Genomic DNA, 21085 nt, shown 5'->3' with positions numbered 1-21085 from the left:
TGCTTCTATGAATAAATGCCCAAAAATAATCTAGAATACTTTTTTCTTCTAAATTAGTTAATAAAGGAGTTATAGGTATTTTTTTTAAAACAGTCCAGTTTTGAAACAAAAAATTAAAAAAAACAATTTTTTTTAGAAAATTGTAAAAAAAATTACAGGGAGTTAGAGCATTAAAATAGCAACAAAAAATCCCTATTAATAATTTTTCTTAGGTTAATGGCAACGCCACAAAAAAATTGTGAAAGTTTCGCTCATTGGAAAAATTCAATAGGACCCCCTTAGATATATCTCTTAAAAATGGTTTTTATTTTTTCTGAGGAAAACTGTCGATTTTCCAGAGAAATAGTTTTAACAAAAGTTATTTGGCCTAAACAGGACTATTATTTGGAAAATATTTCAAGCTTTTATATGTAACAGTTTTCCAGTAAATCCAGGAAAACCGTTTTTCTTTTTTTCCATTTTTCTCGAAAACTGTGAAAAAAATTCGTATTTTTATTTTTGCGTTTGCTTCTATGAATAAATGCCCAAAATTAATCTAGAATACTTTTTTCTTCTAAATTAATTAATAAAGGAGTTATAGACATTTTTTTTTAAAACAGTCCAGTTTTGAAACGAAAAATTTGAAAAAAAATTTTTTTTTGAAAATTGTAAAAAAAATTACAGGGAGTTAAAGCATCAAAATAGCAACAAAAAATCTTAATAAATAATTTTTCTTAGGTTCATAGCAACGCCACAAAAAATTGTGAAAGTTTCGCTCATTGAAAAAATTCAATAGAAATATCTCCTTTAGAAATATCTCTTAAAAATGGTTTTAATTTTTTCTGGGGAAAACTATCTATTTGCCAGGGAAATAGGTCTAACAAAAGTTGTTTGGCCTAAAGAGGACTGTTGTTTGGAAAATATTTCAAGCTTTTATATGCAACGGTTTTCCAGTAAATCCAGGAAAACCGTTTTCCTTTTTTTCCATTTTTCTCGAAAACTGTGAAAAAAATTCGTATTTTTATTTTTGCGTTTGCTTCTATGGATAAATACCCAAAATTAATCTAGAATACTTTTTCCTTCTAAATTAGTTAATAAAGGAGTTATAGGTATTTTTTTTAAAAACAGCCTAGTTTTGAAACAAAAAATTTGGAAAAAAAATTTTTTTTGAAAATTGTAAAAAAAAATTACAGGGAACTAAAGCATTAAAATAGCAACAAAAAATCCTTATAAATAATTTTTCTTAGGTTAATAGTAACGCCACAAAAAAATTGTGAAAGTTTCGCTCATTAAAAAAATTCAATACCCTTAGAAATATCTCTTAAAAATGGTTTTAATTTTTTCTTGGGAAAACTATTGATTTACCAAAAAAATAGTTTTAACAAAAGTTGTTTGGCCTAAAGAGGACTATTATTCGGAAAATATTTCAAGCCTTTATATGTAATAGTTTTCCAGTAAATCCAGGAAAACCGTTTTCCTTTTTTTCCATTTTTCTCGAAAACTGTGAAAAAAATTTGTGTTTTTGTTTTTGCATTTGCTTCTATGAATAAATACCCAAAATTAATCTAGAATACTTTTTTCTTCTAAATTAGTTAATAAAGGAGTTATAAAGATTTTTTTGAAAAACAGCCAGTTTTGGGACCTAAAATGTTGAAAAATTTTTTTTTTTTTTATATTAAAAAAAAATTACCGGGGTCTATAGCATCAAAATACCAACAAAAAATCCTTATGAAACATTTATCTCAGTTTAATCATAAAGCCACAAAAAAATTATGAATATTGACATGTTTTTCTCACAGGAGTGCCTGGAAGAAATAAAATAATTTGTCTCTTATTGGCAAGTGAATATCTTGACTTCTAGTGGTTGAAATTTGTAATTATTGATATCTGGGATACTCTAGGGCTTTTCAAGTTTTTTCTGAAAAAATTTATAAAATCCATGTATTAAAAGTCAAGTTATTGACATTTTTATCACAGGAGTGCCTGGAATAAAAAAAATAATTTGTCTCTTACTGAATATTCATAGCATGACAAGTAACTAATATTTTACCTTTGGTCAGGAATGATAGTGTTTTACAAGTGGATAATTAATTTCTCCTTCAGGGAACTAATACAGAGATATAGTTGAATTATACATTCGGCATGTAATCGGGCCTATTTTAATCAGCATGTATGTAATTCTCTATCCAATCAGCAAAAAAACTTAAGTACGTGGAAAATTATTTCATTGACCAAATACTTTATGGCTATCTTTTATAGTTTAACACTTTCGCTGCCGGTAGATGAGCCTAGCATACTCTAGGTAGGTGCCAACAGTTCCAATCCAATAATTCCTTAATTATTGGACTAACTTTGCTGCTATCTGTAATCGCACTTATAATTAATTATGTGTATTTTTTTTTAGGTTATGAAAAGAACCATGCTATTAAATTTGATTTTCTTTTCGATCCTGGATGCTTCGTATCAGAGCAATATCGGTTTAAGGTGCGACATGATCCCGGAAGGGGTGACGGCTCCTAAATCGATCCAAGACGTGGACCGATATAAAATTGAGGTTTCTGGTAGTCCCGACGCATATGTTCCGGGTGAACAATATACCGGTAAGTAGTTTTCTTTTAAAAAAAGCCTTCTTCCTGTAAAGAAAAAAAATTATATTTCTTCTATTGACTCGTTCAAAATTATTAAAGTCTGCAAGTACCCGATACCGTACATTGTGTTTGGGAGTGTTAAATTATAGTGCAGTTGATTAAGGGAAGGCTCTGGGATCCATTTTAATAAGAATGATCATGGTTTATTTGTCTCCAAATATACATGCTTATAAATGAAGCAATAGATAATTAACCTATGGACTATTCGTAATACTACGCTCCAAGGAAAGGCAGCTGGTAAAGGACAGAAACAAAAATATAAGGACGTGGATACAAACCAGTGAGCAATGAAAAAAGATATTATAATTTTCAGTTTAAAAATTACAGATAAGAGAAGAGAAAGAGAGGGACAGAGAGAGTAAAGACAAAAATCAGATAGCATAGTGAGATTCTCAGAGAGTAATTTTGCATAAGGATCAAAAATGTTCATATTGTTCATAAACTTTTTTTGACTTAAATCCAATATATTGAATTCGCCCTGAGGACGCAAATATATTTTGCGAAACGTCGGCATATATATATTTAAATAGGCTTGGCTAAATTGGATATTTTGAACGGTGATTTTTGTAATGTAAATTTTTTATTAAATTATACCAAGGATTTCCAGTAACGTCTTTAAGGGGCCGTATCTTCGTAGGTATTATTATTTATTTTCTCTTGCCTAAATCCGAGAGATTTTCCCACATTTTCCAGGACACCCTGTATAGTAGCAACAGTGAATTTAATTACACATTTTAAGCGCTCTCCTTAGTCTGAAGGTTTCCTCTCAAAGAACCTTTTAATTACAATATATATTCCGCCGTTGAAATAAATTAAATTTTAATTTAGTGTAGATTTTGACTTCTACAATAATTAATATTTAAGCGGCAGCAGGACTTTATCAACTAAAATAAATTAGTGTGTTTGAATTGAAAGAGAAAATCCGGTTTGCAGTGGGAAATTTTAATTTATCCGGCATTTTTCGCGTATGAAGCAAGCGGACCGATTGAAAATCAACATCGGACAAATATTTAATTTATACTACGCGTGGAGTTTTGAAAAGGGATTAAATTTGCATTTTACAAGTGTAAAAGAGACGTGATAACATAAATCGATTTTATAGGTAGGGTCAAAATTAATTTGAAAATGTTTTAACATACAGGGTGACAATTTCAAGAGTAGCCATGGCTTATAATTTTTAAACCGTAAAAGATATAAAAAAATGCTTAAAACCCTTGGTTTTTCATCCCTTTAGTTTTCCAATTCCGTTATTACTAAAGGCTCAACAGTTGTTTCTAACATTTCAGCATAAATTTCTCCATTTAGATTATCATTAATAAACAATGGCCCAATTATATTATTCCCTAGAATTCCGGCCCACACATTTATTTTTTGGGGATATTGGGTGTGCCCTTCCCTAAAAATATGGGGATTCTCATCACTCCAGTAACGGCAGTTTTGCTTATTAACGTTACCGTTTAAATAAAAAATGGTTTGGATAAAAGTTGTTGAGCCTAAACAGCACTATCTTTTGAAAAATATTTTAGGTTTTTATATGTAACCGTTTTCCAGAAAATCCGGGAAAACTATTTTTCTTCTTTTCCATTTTTCTCGAAAACTGTGAAAAAAATTAGTGTTTTTATTTTTGCATTTAATTTTATGAATAAATATCCAAAATTAGTATAGAATACTTTTTCCTTCTAAATTAATTAATAAAGAAGTTATAGGTATTTTAAAAAAAAAGCAGCCCAGTTTTGAAACAAAAAATTTGAAAAATTTTTTTTTTTGAAAATTGTTGAAAAAATTACAGGGAGTTAAAGCATTAAAATAGCAACAAAAAATCTTAATAAATAATTTTTCTTAGGTTAATAGCAACGCCACAAAAAAATTGTGAAAGTTTCGCTCATTGGAAAAATTCAATATGACCCCCTTAGATATATCTCTTAAAAATGGTTTTTATTTTTTCTGAGGAAAACTGTCGATTTTCCAGAGAAATAGTTTTAACAAAAGTTATTTGGCCTAAATAGGACTATTATTTGGAAAATATTTCAAGCTTTTATATGTAACGATTTTCCAGTAAATCCAGAAAAACCGTTTTTCTTTTTTTCCATTTTTCTCGAAAACTGTGAAAAAAGTTTGTATTTTTATTTTTGCGTTTGCTTCTATGAATAAATGCCCAAAATTAATCTCGAATACTTTTTTCTTCTAAATTAATTGATAAAGGAGTTATAGGTATTTTTTTTAAAACAGTCCAGTTTTGAAACGAAAAATTTGAAAAAAAAATTTTTTTTTGAAAATTGTAAAAAAAATTACAGGGAGTTAAAGCATCAAAATAGCAACAAAAAATCTTAATAAATAATTTTTCTTAGGTTAATAGTAACGCCACAAAAAATTGTGAAAGTTTTGCTCATTAAAAAAATTCAATAGGACCTTTAGAAATATCTATTAAAAATGGTTTTAATTTTTTCTTGGAAAAACTATTGATTTTCCAGAAAAATAGTTATAACAAAAGTTGTTTGGTCTAAAGAGGACTATTATTTGAAAAATATTTGAAGCTTCTATATGTAATAGTTTTCTAGTAAATCCAGGAAAACCGTTTTCCTTTTTTTCCATTTTTCTCGAAAACTGTGAAAGAAATTAGTGTTTTTATTTTTGCATTTGCTTCTATGAATATATACCCAAAATTAATCTAGAATACTTTTTCCTTCTAAATTAGTTAATAAAGGAGTTATAGGTATTTTTTTTAAAACAGTCCAGTTTTGAAACGAAAAATTTGAAAAAAAATTTTTTTTTTGAAAATTGTAAAAAAAAATTACAGGGAACTAAAGCATTAAAATAGCAACAAAAAATCCTTATAAGCAATTTTTCTTAGGTTAATAGCAACGCCACAAAAAATTGTGAAAGTTTCGCTCATTGAAAAAATTCAGTAGAGGAAGGATCCTTTAGAAATATCTCTTAAAAATGGTTTTCATATTTTCTGGGGAAAACTATTGATTTACCAGGAAAATAGTTTTAACAAAAGTTGTTTGGCCTAAAGAGGACTATTAGTTGGAAAATATTTCAAGCTTTTATTTGTAACGGTTTTCCAGTAAATCCAGGAAAACCGTTTTCCTTTTTTTCCATTTTTTTCGAAAACTGAAAAAAATTAGTGTTTTTATTTTTGCATTTGCTTCTATGAATAAATACCCAAAATTAATCTAGAATACTTTTTTCTTCTAAATTAATTAATAAAGGAGTTATAAAGATTTTTTTAAAAAATAGCCAGTTTAGGGTCCTAAAATGTTGAAAAAAAAATTATTTTTTAAAATTAAAAAAAAAATACCGGAATTTCATATACGACAATTTCAAGAGTAGCCATGGCTTATAATTTTTAAACCGTAAAAGATATAAAAAAATGCTTAAAACCGTTTCTATAGTAACAAGGGGGAACCAAAATGATGAATTTTTTAGGGATATACTATCATCCCCCTAACCCCCAGAGACACCCCCTTAAAAATTTTAAATTGGAAGGGTAGTCGAGTGATACCTTGTTTGAAAGGTCTATTAATTCCCTATATTATGCGACCCTACTTATAATAATCAATGCATTTATTTTAGAGTTATGCCAATTTTAATATTTTATTAAAGGTTATTTAAGTGTTTTTTAATTTCTTATAAAATTAACATATTTTGAAAATGTCATAAAATATTTAACATTTGAACATTAGTACAAATGGTTAAGAACTAGGAAAACACTCTGCAATATTGCGTTTATTCTATTTTTAAAACAATAAAAATCTGCATTGAACTTTAATTATTTTATTAAATGCTCAAAGTGGCTTCCATTATTTTGCAAGCAAAAGTACAATCTGTTTTCAAACTCTTGACGAACATTTCTAAAAACTTCAGTTGTTAATAATCGGCACTCTTGTGTAATTCTTTGTTTTAGCTCCTCAATGGTGGCAGGCTGCGTTTTGAAAACGAACGATTTTAGGTGACCCCAAAGAAAAAAATCGAGAGGGGTGAGATCTGGCGATCGGTCCTCTTCTACCAATCCATTGGTCTGGATAATGATTATCTAGCCACTCTTTAACAGGCAATACATAATGTGGTGGGGCCCCATCTTGTTGAAAATGCAATAAATTTTCATCAAGAACAAGATCTTCATTTTCATCCCTTTAGTTTTCCAATTCCGTTATTACTAAAGGCTTAACAGTTGTTTCTAACATTTCAGCATAAATTTCTCCATTTAGATTATCATCAATAAACAATGGCCCAATTATATTATTCCCTAGAATTCCGGCCCACACATTTATTTTTTGGGGATATTGGGTGTGCCCTTCCCTAAAAATATGGGGATTCTCATCACTCCAGTAACGGCAGTTTTGCTTATTAACGTTACCGTTTAAATAAAAAATGGTTTGGATAAAAGTTGTTGAGCCTAAACAGCACTATCTTTTGAAAAATATTTTAGGTTTTTATATGTAACCGTTTTCCAGAAAATCCGGGAAAACTATTTTTCTTCTTTTCCATTTTTCTCGAAAACTGTGAAAAAAATTAGTGTTTTTATTTTTGCATTTAATTTTATGAATAAATATCCAAAATTAGTATAGAATACTTTTTCCTTCTAAATTAATTAATAAAGAAGTTATAGGTATTTTAAAAAAAAAGCAGCCCAGTTTTGAAACAAAAAATTTGAAAAATTTTTTTTTTTGAAAATTGTTGAAAAAATTACAGGGAGTTAAAGCATTAAAATAGCAACAAAAAATCTTAATAAATAATTTTTTTTAGGTTAATAGCAACGCCACAAAAAAATTGTGAAAGTTTCGCTCATTGGAAAAATTCAATATGACCCCCTTAGATATATCTCTTAAAAATGGTTTTTATTTTTTCTGAGGAAAACTGTCGATTTTCCAGAGAAATAGTTTTAACAAAAGTTATTTGGCCTAAATAGGACTATTATTTGGAAAATATTTCAAGCTTTTATATGTAACGATTTTCCAGTAAATCCAGAAAAACCGTTTTTCTTTTTTTCCATTTTTCTCGAAAACTGTGAAAAAAATTCGTATTTTTATTTTTGCGTTTGCTTCTATGAATAAATGCCCAAAATTAATCTCGAATACTTTTTTCTTCTAAATTAATTAATAAAGGAGTTATAGGTATTTTTTTTAAAACAGTCCAGTTTTGAAACGAAAAATTTGAAAAAAAAATTTTTTTTTGAAAATTGTAAAAAAAATTACAGGGAGTTAAAGCATCAAAATAGCAACAAAAAATTTTAATAAATAATTTTTCTTAGGTTAATAGTAACGCCACAAAAAATTGTGAAAGTTTTGCTCATTAAAAAAATTCAATAGGACCGACCCCCTTAGAAATATCTATTAAAAATGGTTTTAATTTTTTCTTGGGAAAAGTATTGATTTTCCAGAAAAATAGTTATAACAAAAGTTGTTTGGTCTAAAGAGGACTATTATTTGAAAAATATTTGAAGCTTCTATATGTAATAGTTTTCTAGTAAATCCAGGAAAACCGTTTTCCTTTTTTTCCATTTTTCTCGAAAACTGTGAAAGAAATTAGTGTTTTTATTTTTGCATTTGCTTCTATGAATATATACCCAAAATTAATCTAGAATACTTTTTCCTTCTAAATTAGTTAATAAAGGAGTTATAGGTATTTTTTTTAAAACAGTCCAGTTTTAAAACGAAAAATTTGAAAAAAAATTTTTTTTTTGAAAATTGTAAAAAAAAATTACAGGGAACTAAAGCATTAAAATAGCAACAAAAAATCCTTATAAGCAATTTTTCTTAGGTTAATAGCAACGCCACAAAAAATTGTGAAAGTTTCGCTCATTGAAAAAATTCAGTAGAGGAAGGATCCTTTAGAAATATCTCTTAAAAATGGTTTTTAATGATTTTTATCCGCCTGTCTGGATCGTCATCACCAAGTTCTTGGACAATCTGTAGCTTGTAAGGATGGAATTTATTAATTTTTAATATCTTTCGTACTGATTCACGAGACACTCCTGTGGCAGCTGCTGCTTGACGAGTCGACATACCATAGCAAAATGCCCAAGAACCTCAATCTGAGTTGCTTCATCCAGTAATCTTGGCTGATTTTTCTTTATATCACCTACAAACCCAGTTTCTTCAAATTTTCTTACCAACTTCTGGATGTAATAATGCCCAACCTGCTTATCTGGGTGCCTCTCATTAAATATTGTGGCACTTCTACGAAAACAGCGATTTTGAGAACCATAAATAAATATCATTTCAACTCTTTCGGCGATCGTATAAACCATTGTAAAAATAAAACTAGAGCAGTGAGAGAACTTTAAATCACAAAAAGAACCACGATATTACTAACCAAACCAAAAATTGAACATTTTAAGGCAAAATTTAAATAAACAAAAAACAACAAATATTTCCAGAATGGCAGGCATCGAAAATTTTCCTTTTTTTTACATCGCCAAATACCATTCCGACAATTCAATAATTTCAGTATAAGTGTACTTTTGTTTTGGCTTTTAACAATTCATTTTAGTATCAGAATAAATATTTTTATTCTGATAGTAAAATGAATTGACTAACATTTAAAAGGACATACATATCTCGGAAATGGTTGCATTGATTTTAATGAGTAAGACGGCAAAATATAGGGAATTAATAGACCTTTCAAACAAGGTATCACTCGACTGCCCTTCCAATTTAAAATTTTTAAGGGGGTGTCTCTGGGGGTTAGGGGGATGATAGTATATCCCTAAAAAATTCATCATTTTGGTTCCCCCTTGTTACTATAGAAACGGTTTTAAGCATTTTTTTATATCTTTTACGGTTTAAAAATTATAAGCTATGGCTACTCTTGAAATTGTCACCCATATGCAAACCTTACTTTTATGGTTGGTGTTCAGACTATTGAATTTGAATTTCCCGATCAGGGTCTAGTTTGCTCATATACATATATAGTTTCTTCCTAAAGTTAACCGCGATAAAGCATAAATAAACTCAATTTCCATATTGCTGCAGTCTGAATAGTGAATAATTAAATCCGCGTACGTCTTCCATCTACACGACATTCGTCGCAAGAATTAAGGTCATAAACATCTCGAAGGAACGCGTCTGCATTTTATGGGGTCCAATAATTCGCATCCGGGCTTTTACTCGACATTCCCGAGTGGGAGGAAGGGAACAATATAATTAGACCGATAGAACGAAATAATAGTGAGATATATATTTGCTGGAAATTACGCCACGTCGTAATGGGGGATTTCTTTAAGAAATTCATTGTCGTAATCAACGTGTATTGTATCGCAATCAACATTGTTGTAATCCGGGTTATTGGGCGCTTTGGGGTTGTAATAAACATTTGTTTTTGATAGGCCGGAATATAGTCCGGGCGCTTGTGTAATGTATAATTTACACGTCTACTAATACTAATATAACCTAAGAACTAAATGATTTTTGCTTTAGAGATATAGGACTTGTAGGTACAATAACTGAATAAAATATAGTAATAAAGCTTTTTTACGGTCATTTTTAATACACTACAACGCGAAAACTATTTAATTAATGTGCCGAAGTTCGTGTTCCAGTTCGATACATAACCTTAGATTTTTTTTGACGTACGCGTGACGTTTGCATTGATAGTGACTACAAGCACAAGAACACTACCGAACCTATATCTCCAAAAAAAATGATCTATAGGCCTTATTTATTAGATAATATTTATTATCGTATTACTTTAGAATTACCTAAATGAATATACAGGGTGTCAATTTGAAAACTTCCCACCCCTATTATCTCGAAACGGGTTAGGTTTTTATAAAATCGCTAGGACACGTCGATTTTATTATCGAAGGGAAACAATTTTTATGCAGAAATCACTTCGCCTCTTTCAACCCCCTACCCCCCAGAACCTCCCTCTCAAAAATCTTAAATGGCAATACGGGTTGAGTGATACCTCATTTGAAAGAACTTTTTATTCTCTACATTTTGGCACCTTATTTTTTAAATTTGAGTGCTGCGTTGCCAAGTTAGGGTTATTTAAACATTGTTAAATTACTTATTATTAAACATTATTCCTGTAAGTGTTTTAATTACGTTAAAGCTATGATTTGCATTGAAACATGTTATTTAGGTTAATATTATTTTTACTAAACATTTGCATAGCCGTTACAATTATGGTCTTTACAAAAGCACGCCTAAAATTTATTTTATTAACACATCTACTTTAAGAGGTGTTCAAAGTGTTCTCCATTGTTCTCCAAACAAAAATAAAGTCTATTCTCAAATTCTTCCCGAACATTCTGAAATACCTCTTCTGGAATAGCCCTACTTGCCTCTGTAATTCTTCTTTTTAAATCTTCGATATCATCAGGCTGAGTTTTGTAAACAACCGATTTTATGTGCCCCCATAAAAAAAATCTAACGACGTTAAGTCTGGTGACCTAGCAGGCCATTCTATCGGTCCCCTTCTACCAATCCATTGGTTAGGGAATCTGTTATTCAACTACTCCCGCACTGGCCGAAGATAATGCGGCGTAGCTCCATCTTGCTGAAAGTGTAGTTCGTTTTCTTGCAAAATGTTACCAACTTGATTTTCCAGTTCAGTTGTTATCAAAGGATCAATTACATCTTCAAGTAGGTGTAAGTAGAGCTCTCCAGTTAAGTTTTCTTCAATAAACAACGGTCCTATAACAGCATTTCCAAGAATACCGGCCCAAACATTAATTTTTTGTGGCCGCTGTGTAGCACCCTCTCTGAAAATGTGGGGATTGTCCTCACTCCAGTATCGACAATTCTGTCTATTGACATGGCTGTTTAGGAAAAAGGTACATTCATCACTGAAGCAAATGTTGCTTACCACAATTGCACGAGTGTTTATTAAGTTAGACATAATTTCGCAAAACTCTATTCTCCTATCAAAATCGTCCTCATGAAGTTCCTGTAAAATTTGCATCTTGTACGGATGATATTTATGTAACTGTAATGCTCGTCGTACAGTTTCATGTGACATTCCAGTTAGACGTGCTACTGTACGGAGAGAATTGGTGGGTTCTGCAACGAATCTCTACTTGAGCATCTTCGTTTAAAACACGCCGACTTGCCCTTTTTTTGTTTCCAACTGAACCCGTTTCATTAAATTTAGCTACTACGTCCAAAATGTATCTGTGACTTACATTACAATTAGGATTTCTATTATTAAAAACTTCTGCCGTTCTTCTTGCGCATCTTCCTTGCTCGCCATAAATAAAAATCATTTCAATTCTTTGCCTAAGCGTGTATACCATAGTAACTAACAATAACACACAAATTATCGAAAAAAATTTTAACTGATTTAAATACCTAGTGACATTGACTGGTAGGAAAGTTCACTAAATACTATTTTAAATTTCGGATCATATCATCGAACTGTATTGAGACGAAATCCATTGCAAACGAAAATAAACAAAAAAAAAAATTAAATGTTTATCTTTCATGACCAAAAGAATTTGTCGGATTGATAAACACTTTCAGTGAGAAATGCACCGGTTCGCTTTATGGTCATACACGTTCCAATAGAAATCATAGCTTCAACGTATTTAAAACACTTACAGGAATAATGTTTAATAATAAGTAATTTAACAATGTTTAAATAACCCTAACTTGGCAACGCAGCACTCAAATTTAAAAAATAAGGTGCCAAAATGTAGAGAATAAAAAGTTCTTTCAAATGAGGTATCACTCAACCCCTATTGCCATTTAAGATTTTTGAGAGGGAGGTTCTGGGGGGTAGGGGGTTGAAAGAGGCGAAGTGATTTCTGCATAAAAATTGTTCCCCCTCGATAATAAAATCGACGTGTCTTAGCGATTTTATAAAAACCTAACCCGTTTCGAGATAATAGGGGTGGGAAGTTTTCAAATTGACACCCTGTATATAGAACTCTCTTAAAAAAATTAATTGAACAGTGGGTTGCCTATGGACAGTGAAATGTCAGTCTGGAACATTCTGGATCGCCTGGAAATGTCACTTTTCCGAAATATTTGAACCACATAGAGACGAGAGGCATAAATTTATAGCGATCGTCGATGATTTCTGGACCTCAGATGGACATTTAGGCCGATTTATGGGTCAAAAGTCCACTTTTTTAATTTCTACCGCATTTCACGTCACTGGAACATTCTGGATCGCCTGGAAATGTCGCTTTTCCAACTTATTTGCATCAAATACAGACGAGAGGTATAATTTTATAACGATCGTCCCTGATTTCTGGACCTCAGTTGGACATGTATACTGATTTATGGATTAAAAGTCCACTTTTTGTACATTCTACCGCATTTCACGTCCCTGGAAAATTTTGGATCGCCTGGAAATGTCACTTTTCTAATGTACTTGAACTAAATAGAGACCAAAGGTATAATTTTATAGCGATCGTCTAGGATTTCTGGATGGCAGATGAACATTTATGTAGATTTAAAAGCTCCAAATCCCACTTTTCCACTTTCTACCGCATCTCACGTTCGAGGAACATTCTGGATCACTTGGAAATATCACTTTTCCAACTTATTTGAACCAAATAGAGACGATAGGCATGAATTTATAGCGATCGTCTATGATTTCTGGACCTCAGATGGGCATTTATACCGTTATAAGGGCCAAAAGTCCACTTTTTCATTTTCTACCGCATCTCACTTCTCTGGAAAATTCTGGATCGCCTGGAAATATCATTTTTTTAACGTATTTGAACTAAATAGAGACGAGAGGCATAATTTTATAGCGATCGTATAGGATTTCTGGATGTCAGGTACACATTTATATCGATTTAGAGGTCAAAAGTCCACTTTCTCAGTTTCTACCGCATCTCACGTCTCTGGAAGATTCTGGATCGTCTGGAAATGTCACTTTTTCAACCTATTTGAATCAAATGCAGATGAGAGGCATAATTTTATAGCGATCGTCTATGATTTTTGGACTTTAGATAGAAATTTATACCAATTTACGGGTCAAAAGTTCACTTTTTCCACTTTCTACCACATCTCACGTCCCTGGAAAATTCTGGGTCGCCTGAAAATGTCACTTTTCCAAAGTATTTGAACCAAATAGAGACGAGAGGCATAATTTTATAGCGATCGTCCAAGATTTCTGGATGTAAGATGAACTTTATACCGTTTTAAGGGTCAAAAATCCACTTTTTTAATTTCTACCGCATCTCACGTTCCGGGAACATTATGGATCGCCTGGAAATGTTACTTTTCTAACGTACTTGAACCAAATAGAGATGAGAGGCATAATTTTATTACGATCGTCCATGATATCTGGATGTCAGATAAACATTTTCACTGTTTTAAGGGTCAAAAGTTCACTTTTCAATTTCTACCGCATCTCACCTCTTGGGAACACTCGGGATCATTATGAAATTGTACTTTTCTTATTTATTTATGAACTCTAGAGACAGGAGAAATGATTTCATAACGATCGTCAAAGATTCATGGGACTCTCGATCGGTTTATATGCATAAAAAGAGGTAAAAAGTCACTTTTTCAATTTCTACCGCATCTCACGTCCCTGGAAAATTCTGGATCGCCTGGAAATGTCATTTTTTTAACGTATTTGAACCAAATAGAGACGAGAGGTATAATTTTATAGCGATCGTCTAGAATTTCTGGATGTCAGATGAACATTTATACCGTTTTAAGGGTCAAAAGTCCACTTTTTCACTTTCTACCGCATCTCACGTCTCTGGAACATTCTGGATCGCCTGGAAATGTCACTTTTCTAACGTATTTGAACCAAATACAGACGAGAGGTATAATTTTATAGCGATCGTCCATGATTTATGGAGGTTAGATGGACATTTATACCGTTTTAAGGGTCAAAAGTCCACTTTTTCATTTTCTACCGCATCTCACGTCCCTGGAAAATTCTGGATCGCCTGAAAATGTCACTTTTCTAACGTATTTGAACCAAATACAGACGAGAGGCATAATTTTATAGTGATCGTCCAAGATTCCTTGATGTCAGATAAACATTTATACCAGTTTACGGGTCAAAAGTCCACTTTTCCACTTTCTACCGCATCTCCCGTTCCAGCAACATTCTGGATCGCTTGGAAATCTCACTTTTCCAACATATACGAACCAAATACACACGAGAGTCATAATTTTATAACGATCGTGCGTGATTTCTGGACCTCAGATGGACATTTCTTGGACAAACCAGTACAAAACGTTTTCATGTTTCTTTTAATAAAAGTGACAATCTGGCACAAAAGACGTCTCTAAACGGATCAGTTAAAGGCGTTTAAATCTTCCCCCTCGTAATTAAATCCGTTTTATCGAGGAGCGAACGAAAAAAAAAAATAATTAGCCGAAAGTAGGTCGTCAAGTGACAGCGTTCGCAGTAGGATTGCCAATCGCTTTTTCTCTCTTTCTCCGTAATGAAAGGATTAAGAGAGGCATAACTGAGATGGCTGAAACGGCTTTTGACGCCTTAAATTAGGATTGTAAAGGTCCAATTGTTAGAGCGGCCTTTGTGGATAAAACAGTAAGTTTATTGAATTTTTAAAAATTGGACCTAACCTCACTTTTATCATTCAGGCGGTCTGTCACTAGAAATGTCAGAAGTCAAAATCAGGGTTGCCAACGTTGGACGTATTTGGCGCTAAATATGAATTATTATTAAAATTAAAATGTAAATAAATCATCGTATGCAGTGTACATATATATAAAAGGGTTTACTGTGTGTGCGCTCTCATATATCACGCTATGAAATTTAATATATTGTCCCGGTTAAACAGATTACGCTATTAGGGACATTTAATCCGAGCGTAAAATACGATACCTATCCTTCTAATAAGAAGATATATCGATATTTACTTGTGTGCCTGGGACAATTTATTGATTTATTAATATTATCCTGGATAAATTTTTAGCATCTGCATTAACTTGTAGTAAGTTAGATGCACCCCCCATGTGTGTATTTAACACTTAGTGTTTGTTTGGACATTTTAGTGTTTCTTCGTGCTGTAAATAACGGACTAGAGAACCAGCACAAGTTCACCCATTTTATATTATCCGTTACTAATGAAAATCCCGAGAAGAATATCGCATCGGAAACGTCCATAGGATCCATGCAACTTTACGGGGACGCTTTGACGAAATTTAGCCAGAGGTGCCGAAATGCGGTTGTGGAGGCGGATAATCAACCGAAAGCTGAAGTTCAGGTCGGTATAAGATCAAATTTAAGATTTTGCGAGTTAATTAAGTTCTATGAAAAGTAATTAATTAAAAACTAAATCCTTTATATATAGAGTATCAACGGCTGAGTCAAAAGTTCGTAAATAATTAAGAAATCTCAGTGTAATCTGGCAGCTGTCCGAATTTTTAATTAGGGATTTGCCGTTCTCGCTTTTAATTAAAATTATATATAGAAACTGTCGCCGGCACAGTTGAACGGAATAATTACCCTTTTATGTGTCACAACAAGAAACAGCCACATTTTTAATTTCAAAATTTGAATTTCGCGCCTTTAGCCAGGACGTCATACGTGTTGACAGTTTTGACGTTAGGTTATGACGTGAATTGACAAGATTATGACGTGGCCCGATTATAAAGAGACGTATTAATTTATGTTGACGAATTTGTGTATTTCTTTAACAGAATAAAACGATACCCAACTGTCGATATACAGGGTGGCCCATTTAAGCCTGTATTCAAGGGCAATTTTGAAGGTCATGATCAAGCCTAGGAACCTCAAAAGTGTTGGTGACCTTGTACATGTTGACTTTGACAAGTTTCAAAGTCGATCTTCGACTTGCATACAGGGTGTCCCAAAAATATGGACACACCCAAAAATCTTGGGAAATATGGGCGCTAGAAAAAATCTTTAAATACAAAAGTTTTGGGGAATCAATCGGTGCATCTGATGGTGACCTTAAACTTGACTTTGAGCTTGACCTTCAAGGTTATTTGAAGGTCAAAGCGATTTTTTTAAATGGGAACCTCTATTTTTGACAGCGGATTCTGAAAGAGCGGAAAATTTTACGTCCGGGTATGTATTGAGGTATGAGGTTGAAGTGATCCCGAGAGGTCAAATAGAGGTCAAATCTTAACAAATCTCTGTAATGACTTCTTAAAAATCTCGCGAGTTCAGTGGTAAAAGAAAATGACCTTCACATGACCTTGAAAATGAGGTTCAATGTCAAATCCAAGGTCACCGTTGGGTTCCCCGTTAAGACTTACCTAGGGTATGACTTTTATTTGTTTTCTTTTACCACTAAACTCGCGAGATTTTTAAGAAGTCATTACAGAGATTTGTTAAGATTTGACCTCTATTTGACCTCTCGGGTCTACTTCAACCTCGTACCTCAATACATACCCGGACGTAAAACTTTTCGCTCTTTCAGAATCCGGTGTCAAAAATTTAAAAAAATCGCTTTGACCTTCAAATAACCTTTAAGGTCAAGCTCAAGGTCAAGCTTAAGGTCACCATCAGATGCACCGATCGATTCCCCAAAACTTTTGTATTTAAAGATTTTTTCTAGCGCCCATATTTCCCAAGATTTTTGGGTGTGTCCATATACTTTTGGGACACCCTGTATATTTTTTTACTTATAATATTATGTCCCTTTCATAAGTAACTCTGCTGCTGACGTGCGCGCAACAAAATATTGACCAGCGAATTTCGTTTATTGTCCTCGTTTAGAAAGAGATAAATAACAGCTGACGTGAAGCAAAGTGAAGGATTATTTAGTCCAGTAGCAACCATTAAAAATTAAACCATTCCCGTTTAATTTCATCAGGATTGTATATGCTTGGGCTTAGTGAACTATGAACGTTAATAAAGTGGTAATTTAAATCAATATATTAAAATTATCTGATGTTGCTACTGGACTATGTTTTTTGTTTATTAGTCCAGTAACAACCACACAACAAATAGAAAATTTCTAATTTAATTCATGTAGATGTTATCCAGTTGGATTTTATCTCCTATTGCTGTTAATAAGACGTTTAATTCAGTTAAAATAGGAAAATTATTTAATGTTGCTACTGGACTAATTTTTGTTTGTTTATTGGGACAATTGATTAGTCCAGTAGCAACCAATTCAAATAAAAACACTCTCACTCAATATATTCAGACACGGTATTCGCTTGGGCTTAGTGACCTTTGAGTGCTAATAAAACACTTATTTAAATTAAAATTATTAATGTTGCTACTGGATTAACGTCATCCTGATAAAATCTCTTCACGTCAGCATGTGTGGCTGACGTAAAGAGACTCTCAACATTGAGTGTTTAGCCCCGTAGCAACAATCTGGAACTGCATTAAATATTCTAATTTAGTAATTAGATTAATTAGTCTAGTATCAACAATCCTTATGTGCATATTTCGTTGCTGTTAAGTCTATAATATACAATTGCCTTGTTGCTACTGGACTAACGTGACTTTCACATAACCTCTTCACGTCAGCCTAATATGTCTCGCTCTAAACAAAACAAACGCTGGCTCAAATAATGTTTGGTGCACGTCGTCGGGCCTCTCAAACATCCCTCATGCCTTCAGGGCTCTTCTGAGGACCCCCCTGCACCTTAGGGGGAGGAAAAAAAGTGTTTAATATGGCAAAAAATAAAAGAAAGTACTACGTTGGTCTGGAAGGACCAATTTCCCTGAGAAACATCCTCTCAACAACTAGAAGTTATGAGGAATCACTTGACGTTTCTGAGTCAGAACGTGACCTTCACAGAATCTCTTCACGTCGGCCCGATGTGTCTCGCTCTAAACAAAACAAACGTTGGCTCAAATAATGTTTGGTGCACGTCGTCGGGCCTCTCAAACATCCCTCATGCCTTCAGGGCTCTTCTGAGGACCCCTTGCACCTTAGGGGGAGGAAAAAAAAGTGTTTAATATGGCAACAAATGAGTGGAAAAGAGAAGCAAAAAGTACTACCTTGGTCTGGAAGGAGCAATTTCCCTCAACATCCTCTCAACACCTCAGAAATTATGAGGAATCACTACTTCACGTTTCTGAGTCTGATCCTGCTTTTTAGTTTTTATGGGTAGCACCAGTGAAAGGCAGCGGATGTGTAAAATTCAAAGCGACAGTGGTGGAATCAGTCGATAAGTGGTTCAACGAGGACAGTGACTTGACAAAAGTCTTGTGCGAGGAGGCTCCGGACACCGAGGACACCCAACCGAAAATCCTCAAACAGTGTTGCACATGCGACGAAGCCAAATATGAAGTAATCAGTAACATAATCGGTAAACTCATGAATACCTAATAATGTTTTAGGTTACGTTTGAGGGATTATGGTCGAGGAACACCCATCCCAAAGATTTCCCTGCAAACGGCCGGGTCACACGGTTCAGTGATATTATCGGGGCCTCTCATACGGTGAATTATAGCTTTTGGAATTATGGCGATTTGTCTAGCGAAGGTCTACAGCAACTCGCCGAATATGGCAATACTCGGCTATTGGAGAGTGAACTGAAAGCAAAAGTAAACTGGGAGACTGTAAGTTGGTAACATACAAATATACTTACAAGTTTTTTTAGAGTGACCAGATTAGGACAATAATTAAAGCTAGGGGCATCAGTTCTCCCAATATCACTGGGAAAACCTTTGCAGTGTTCCGTGTGGACAGTAAACACCATCTGATGTCCATTGTGTCCATGATAGATCCATCTCCTGATTGGATAGTTGGTGTTTCTGGACTGGAATTGTGTTTGAGGAATTGTACCTGGATAGAGTCGAAAGTACTGAATTTGTATCCGTGGGATGTGGGCACCGATGACGGAATTACTTATTTGGTAAGGATATAGAGACTTATAATTTCTTTTTTATCACAGCAGCTCATATTTCAGAATGTTAGGGTCATTAATTAATTAATTTACTACAAAGGGACTTTTAGGTGTTTTTCTTAATTAGTTGTATGGGAAATGCCTTAGTAAATAGGATCAGTTAGGATATATTAATAGGATCTAAAGTAAGACTTGAATTCTGCCATTCTATTTTGTCACAGAGTCTCTGAAATTTACTAAAATTACCACAGATTACATTGTCGGTTCATTAATATCCATATTTAATCCATATGTAACAAGCATATTAGTGTTTAAAGAATATTTGATAGAATATAGTCCAGACGATCAAAAAATTCTCTTATTAAGCCTAAAGGAGACCAGTACAAACAAATAATATATAATCTAAGCCTCTTGCAATAGCATATTGTGAATTCCAATATAGTTAGAATGCTTGTTGATCTTAACAGATAAATAGGTACATATTAAAAAGCCGATTATGTTTTAGTCGGTCAATCAACCCGCTCCTGTAAGACAACCGATCCGTAGACTGAAGTACGATTTTCCGGATGATCCTCGATCGCCGTTTTACGATCCGTCGGCGACCCCTTTGAAGCCATTCGCACGTTTAAGGTTGACGCGTCAACGGTTATATGAGAAAAGTTGCGATATTCTGCCCGACGAGGATACCGACGATAAAAACACCAACTGCGAAACTACCGGTAAGTTTTATTTTTTTGAATGAATTCAAATGAAAATCCTTTTCTGTTTTATCGAATAATTGCCATTTATTGGCTTTTGTTTATTTATTATTGACCCTTAAATAATCATAAAACCGACCGAGTGAAAAAAGAGTTAGGATTTTTTCAGAAATGAAGAGGGGTTTGCAAGAATCTCTTAACTTAGCAGAACACAGGTATCTAACTGCTTTTTTTTGAATAACAAAGATAATGTTAAGTAGCTCCTTATTGGTTAAACCCCAAAAAGGCAAGCCATACCAAATATGAGATTCAATAAGTGAAAAGTACACTGAACGTGCAACCACCCCTCCCAGCTCTTGTTTTGCCATTCTTATTGCGAAACATCCAGAAGATAATTTCCCAGCTAAATGTAAAATATGATCTTCAAACCGAAGGCGACCATCAATGGTAATTCTTAGGAACTTGCAGCACTCTTTATTCTGCAAGAGGGAATTTTCGTCAAACATCAGACCCTGAACATCGCACTTAAACCCCATAATAGACGTCTTTCTTACATTAAACACGAGCCTGTTGGAAGCACACCACCCTGATAAAATCTGAAGGTCTTCAAGGATACAAGTCTTAATATAGTCAGAATTTTTATGGCTCCATAGTATGGTGGTATCATCAGCAAACTGAACCACCTTGCCCTGCAGTTTCAATGAACTCAAGTCATCCACATACAGCAAAAATAACAGTGGTCCCAACACTGAACCCTGGGGAACGCCGCATTTTAGGAATCTAGAAGCAGACAAACGCCCAGACACTGAAATAAATTTTCATAAGTGCCTCATAGGCCCAAGTACCGGGTAAATGTGGTTGTTTTGTGTGCAATCGCGGGCCATTTGCATTTGCAGATTTTGTTTGTTTTTGACGTGCGTGGAAATTATTTCATATTATCAAGCGTTTTATTTTTTATTTGATTTTTTTTTCATAAAACTGAATTATTGGTAGGGTACGACCATTTATGTTTTTTTTTTGTCAGTTGAGCAAC

The 21085-nt window shown here is 33.2% G+C and overlaps 1 protein-coding gene and 1 long non-coding RNA gene across 6 annotated transcripts in view; both read left to right on the top strand.

Moving 5' to 3' along the window:
• The window catches only part of LOC126744414 (spondin-1), a 46645-nt gene that overhangs the window by 5226 nt on the left and 20334 nt on the right, over positions 1-21085 (top strand). For 4 of the 5 annotated variants that reach the window (XM_050451815.1, XM_050451812.1, XM_050451811.1 and 1 more), the window contains exons 2-7: positions 2384-2579; positions 15569-15780; positions 18604-18795; positions 18846-19052; positions 19109-19363; positions 19860-20073. In XM_050451815.1, coding sequence (XP_050307772.1) covers positions 2384-2579; positions 15569-15780; positions 18604-18795; positions 18846-19052; positions 19109-19363; positions 19860-20073 — 1276 coding nt within the window. Of the gene's footprint in view, positions 1-1786; positions 2187-2238; positions 2282-2383; positions 2580-15568; positions 15781-18603; positions 18796-18845; positions 19053-19108; positions 19364-19859; positions 20074-21085 lie in introns of those variants that run through there. The other variant, XM_050451814.1, reaches the window with a different exon arrangement.
• Positions 14530-15274, top strand: LOC126744429 (uncharacterized). The gene is made up of 2 exons (XR_007663181.1): positions 14530-15101; positions 15155-15274. It is a non-coding gene; the product is annotated as an uncharacterized LOC126744429 (long non-coding RNA).

Source organism: Anthonomus grandis, chromosome 14 (genome assembly GCF_022605725.1).
Source record: "Anthonomus grandis grandis chromosome 14, icAntGran1.3, whole genome shotgun sequence".
NCBI classification, from domain to species: domain Eukaryota; kingdom Metazoa; phylum Arthropoda; class Insecta; order Coleoptera; family Curculionidae; genus Anthonomus; species Anthonomus grandis.
This window is presented reverse-complemented; position numbering and strand designations above follow the sequence as displayed.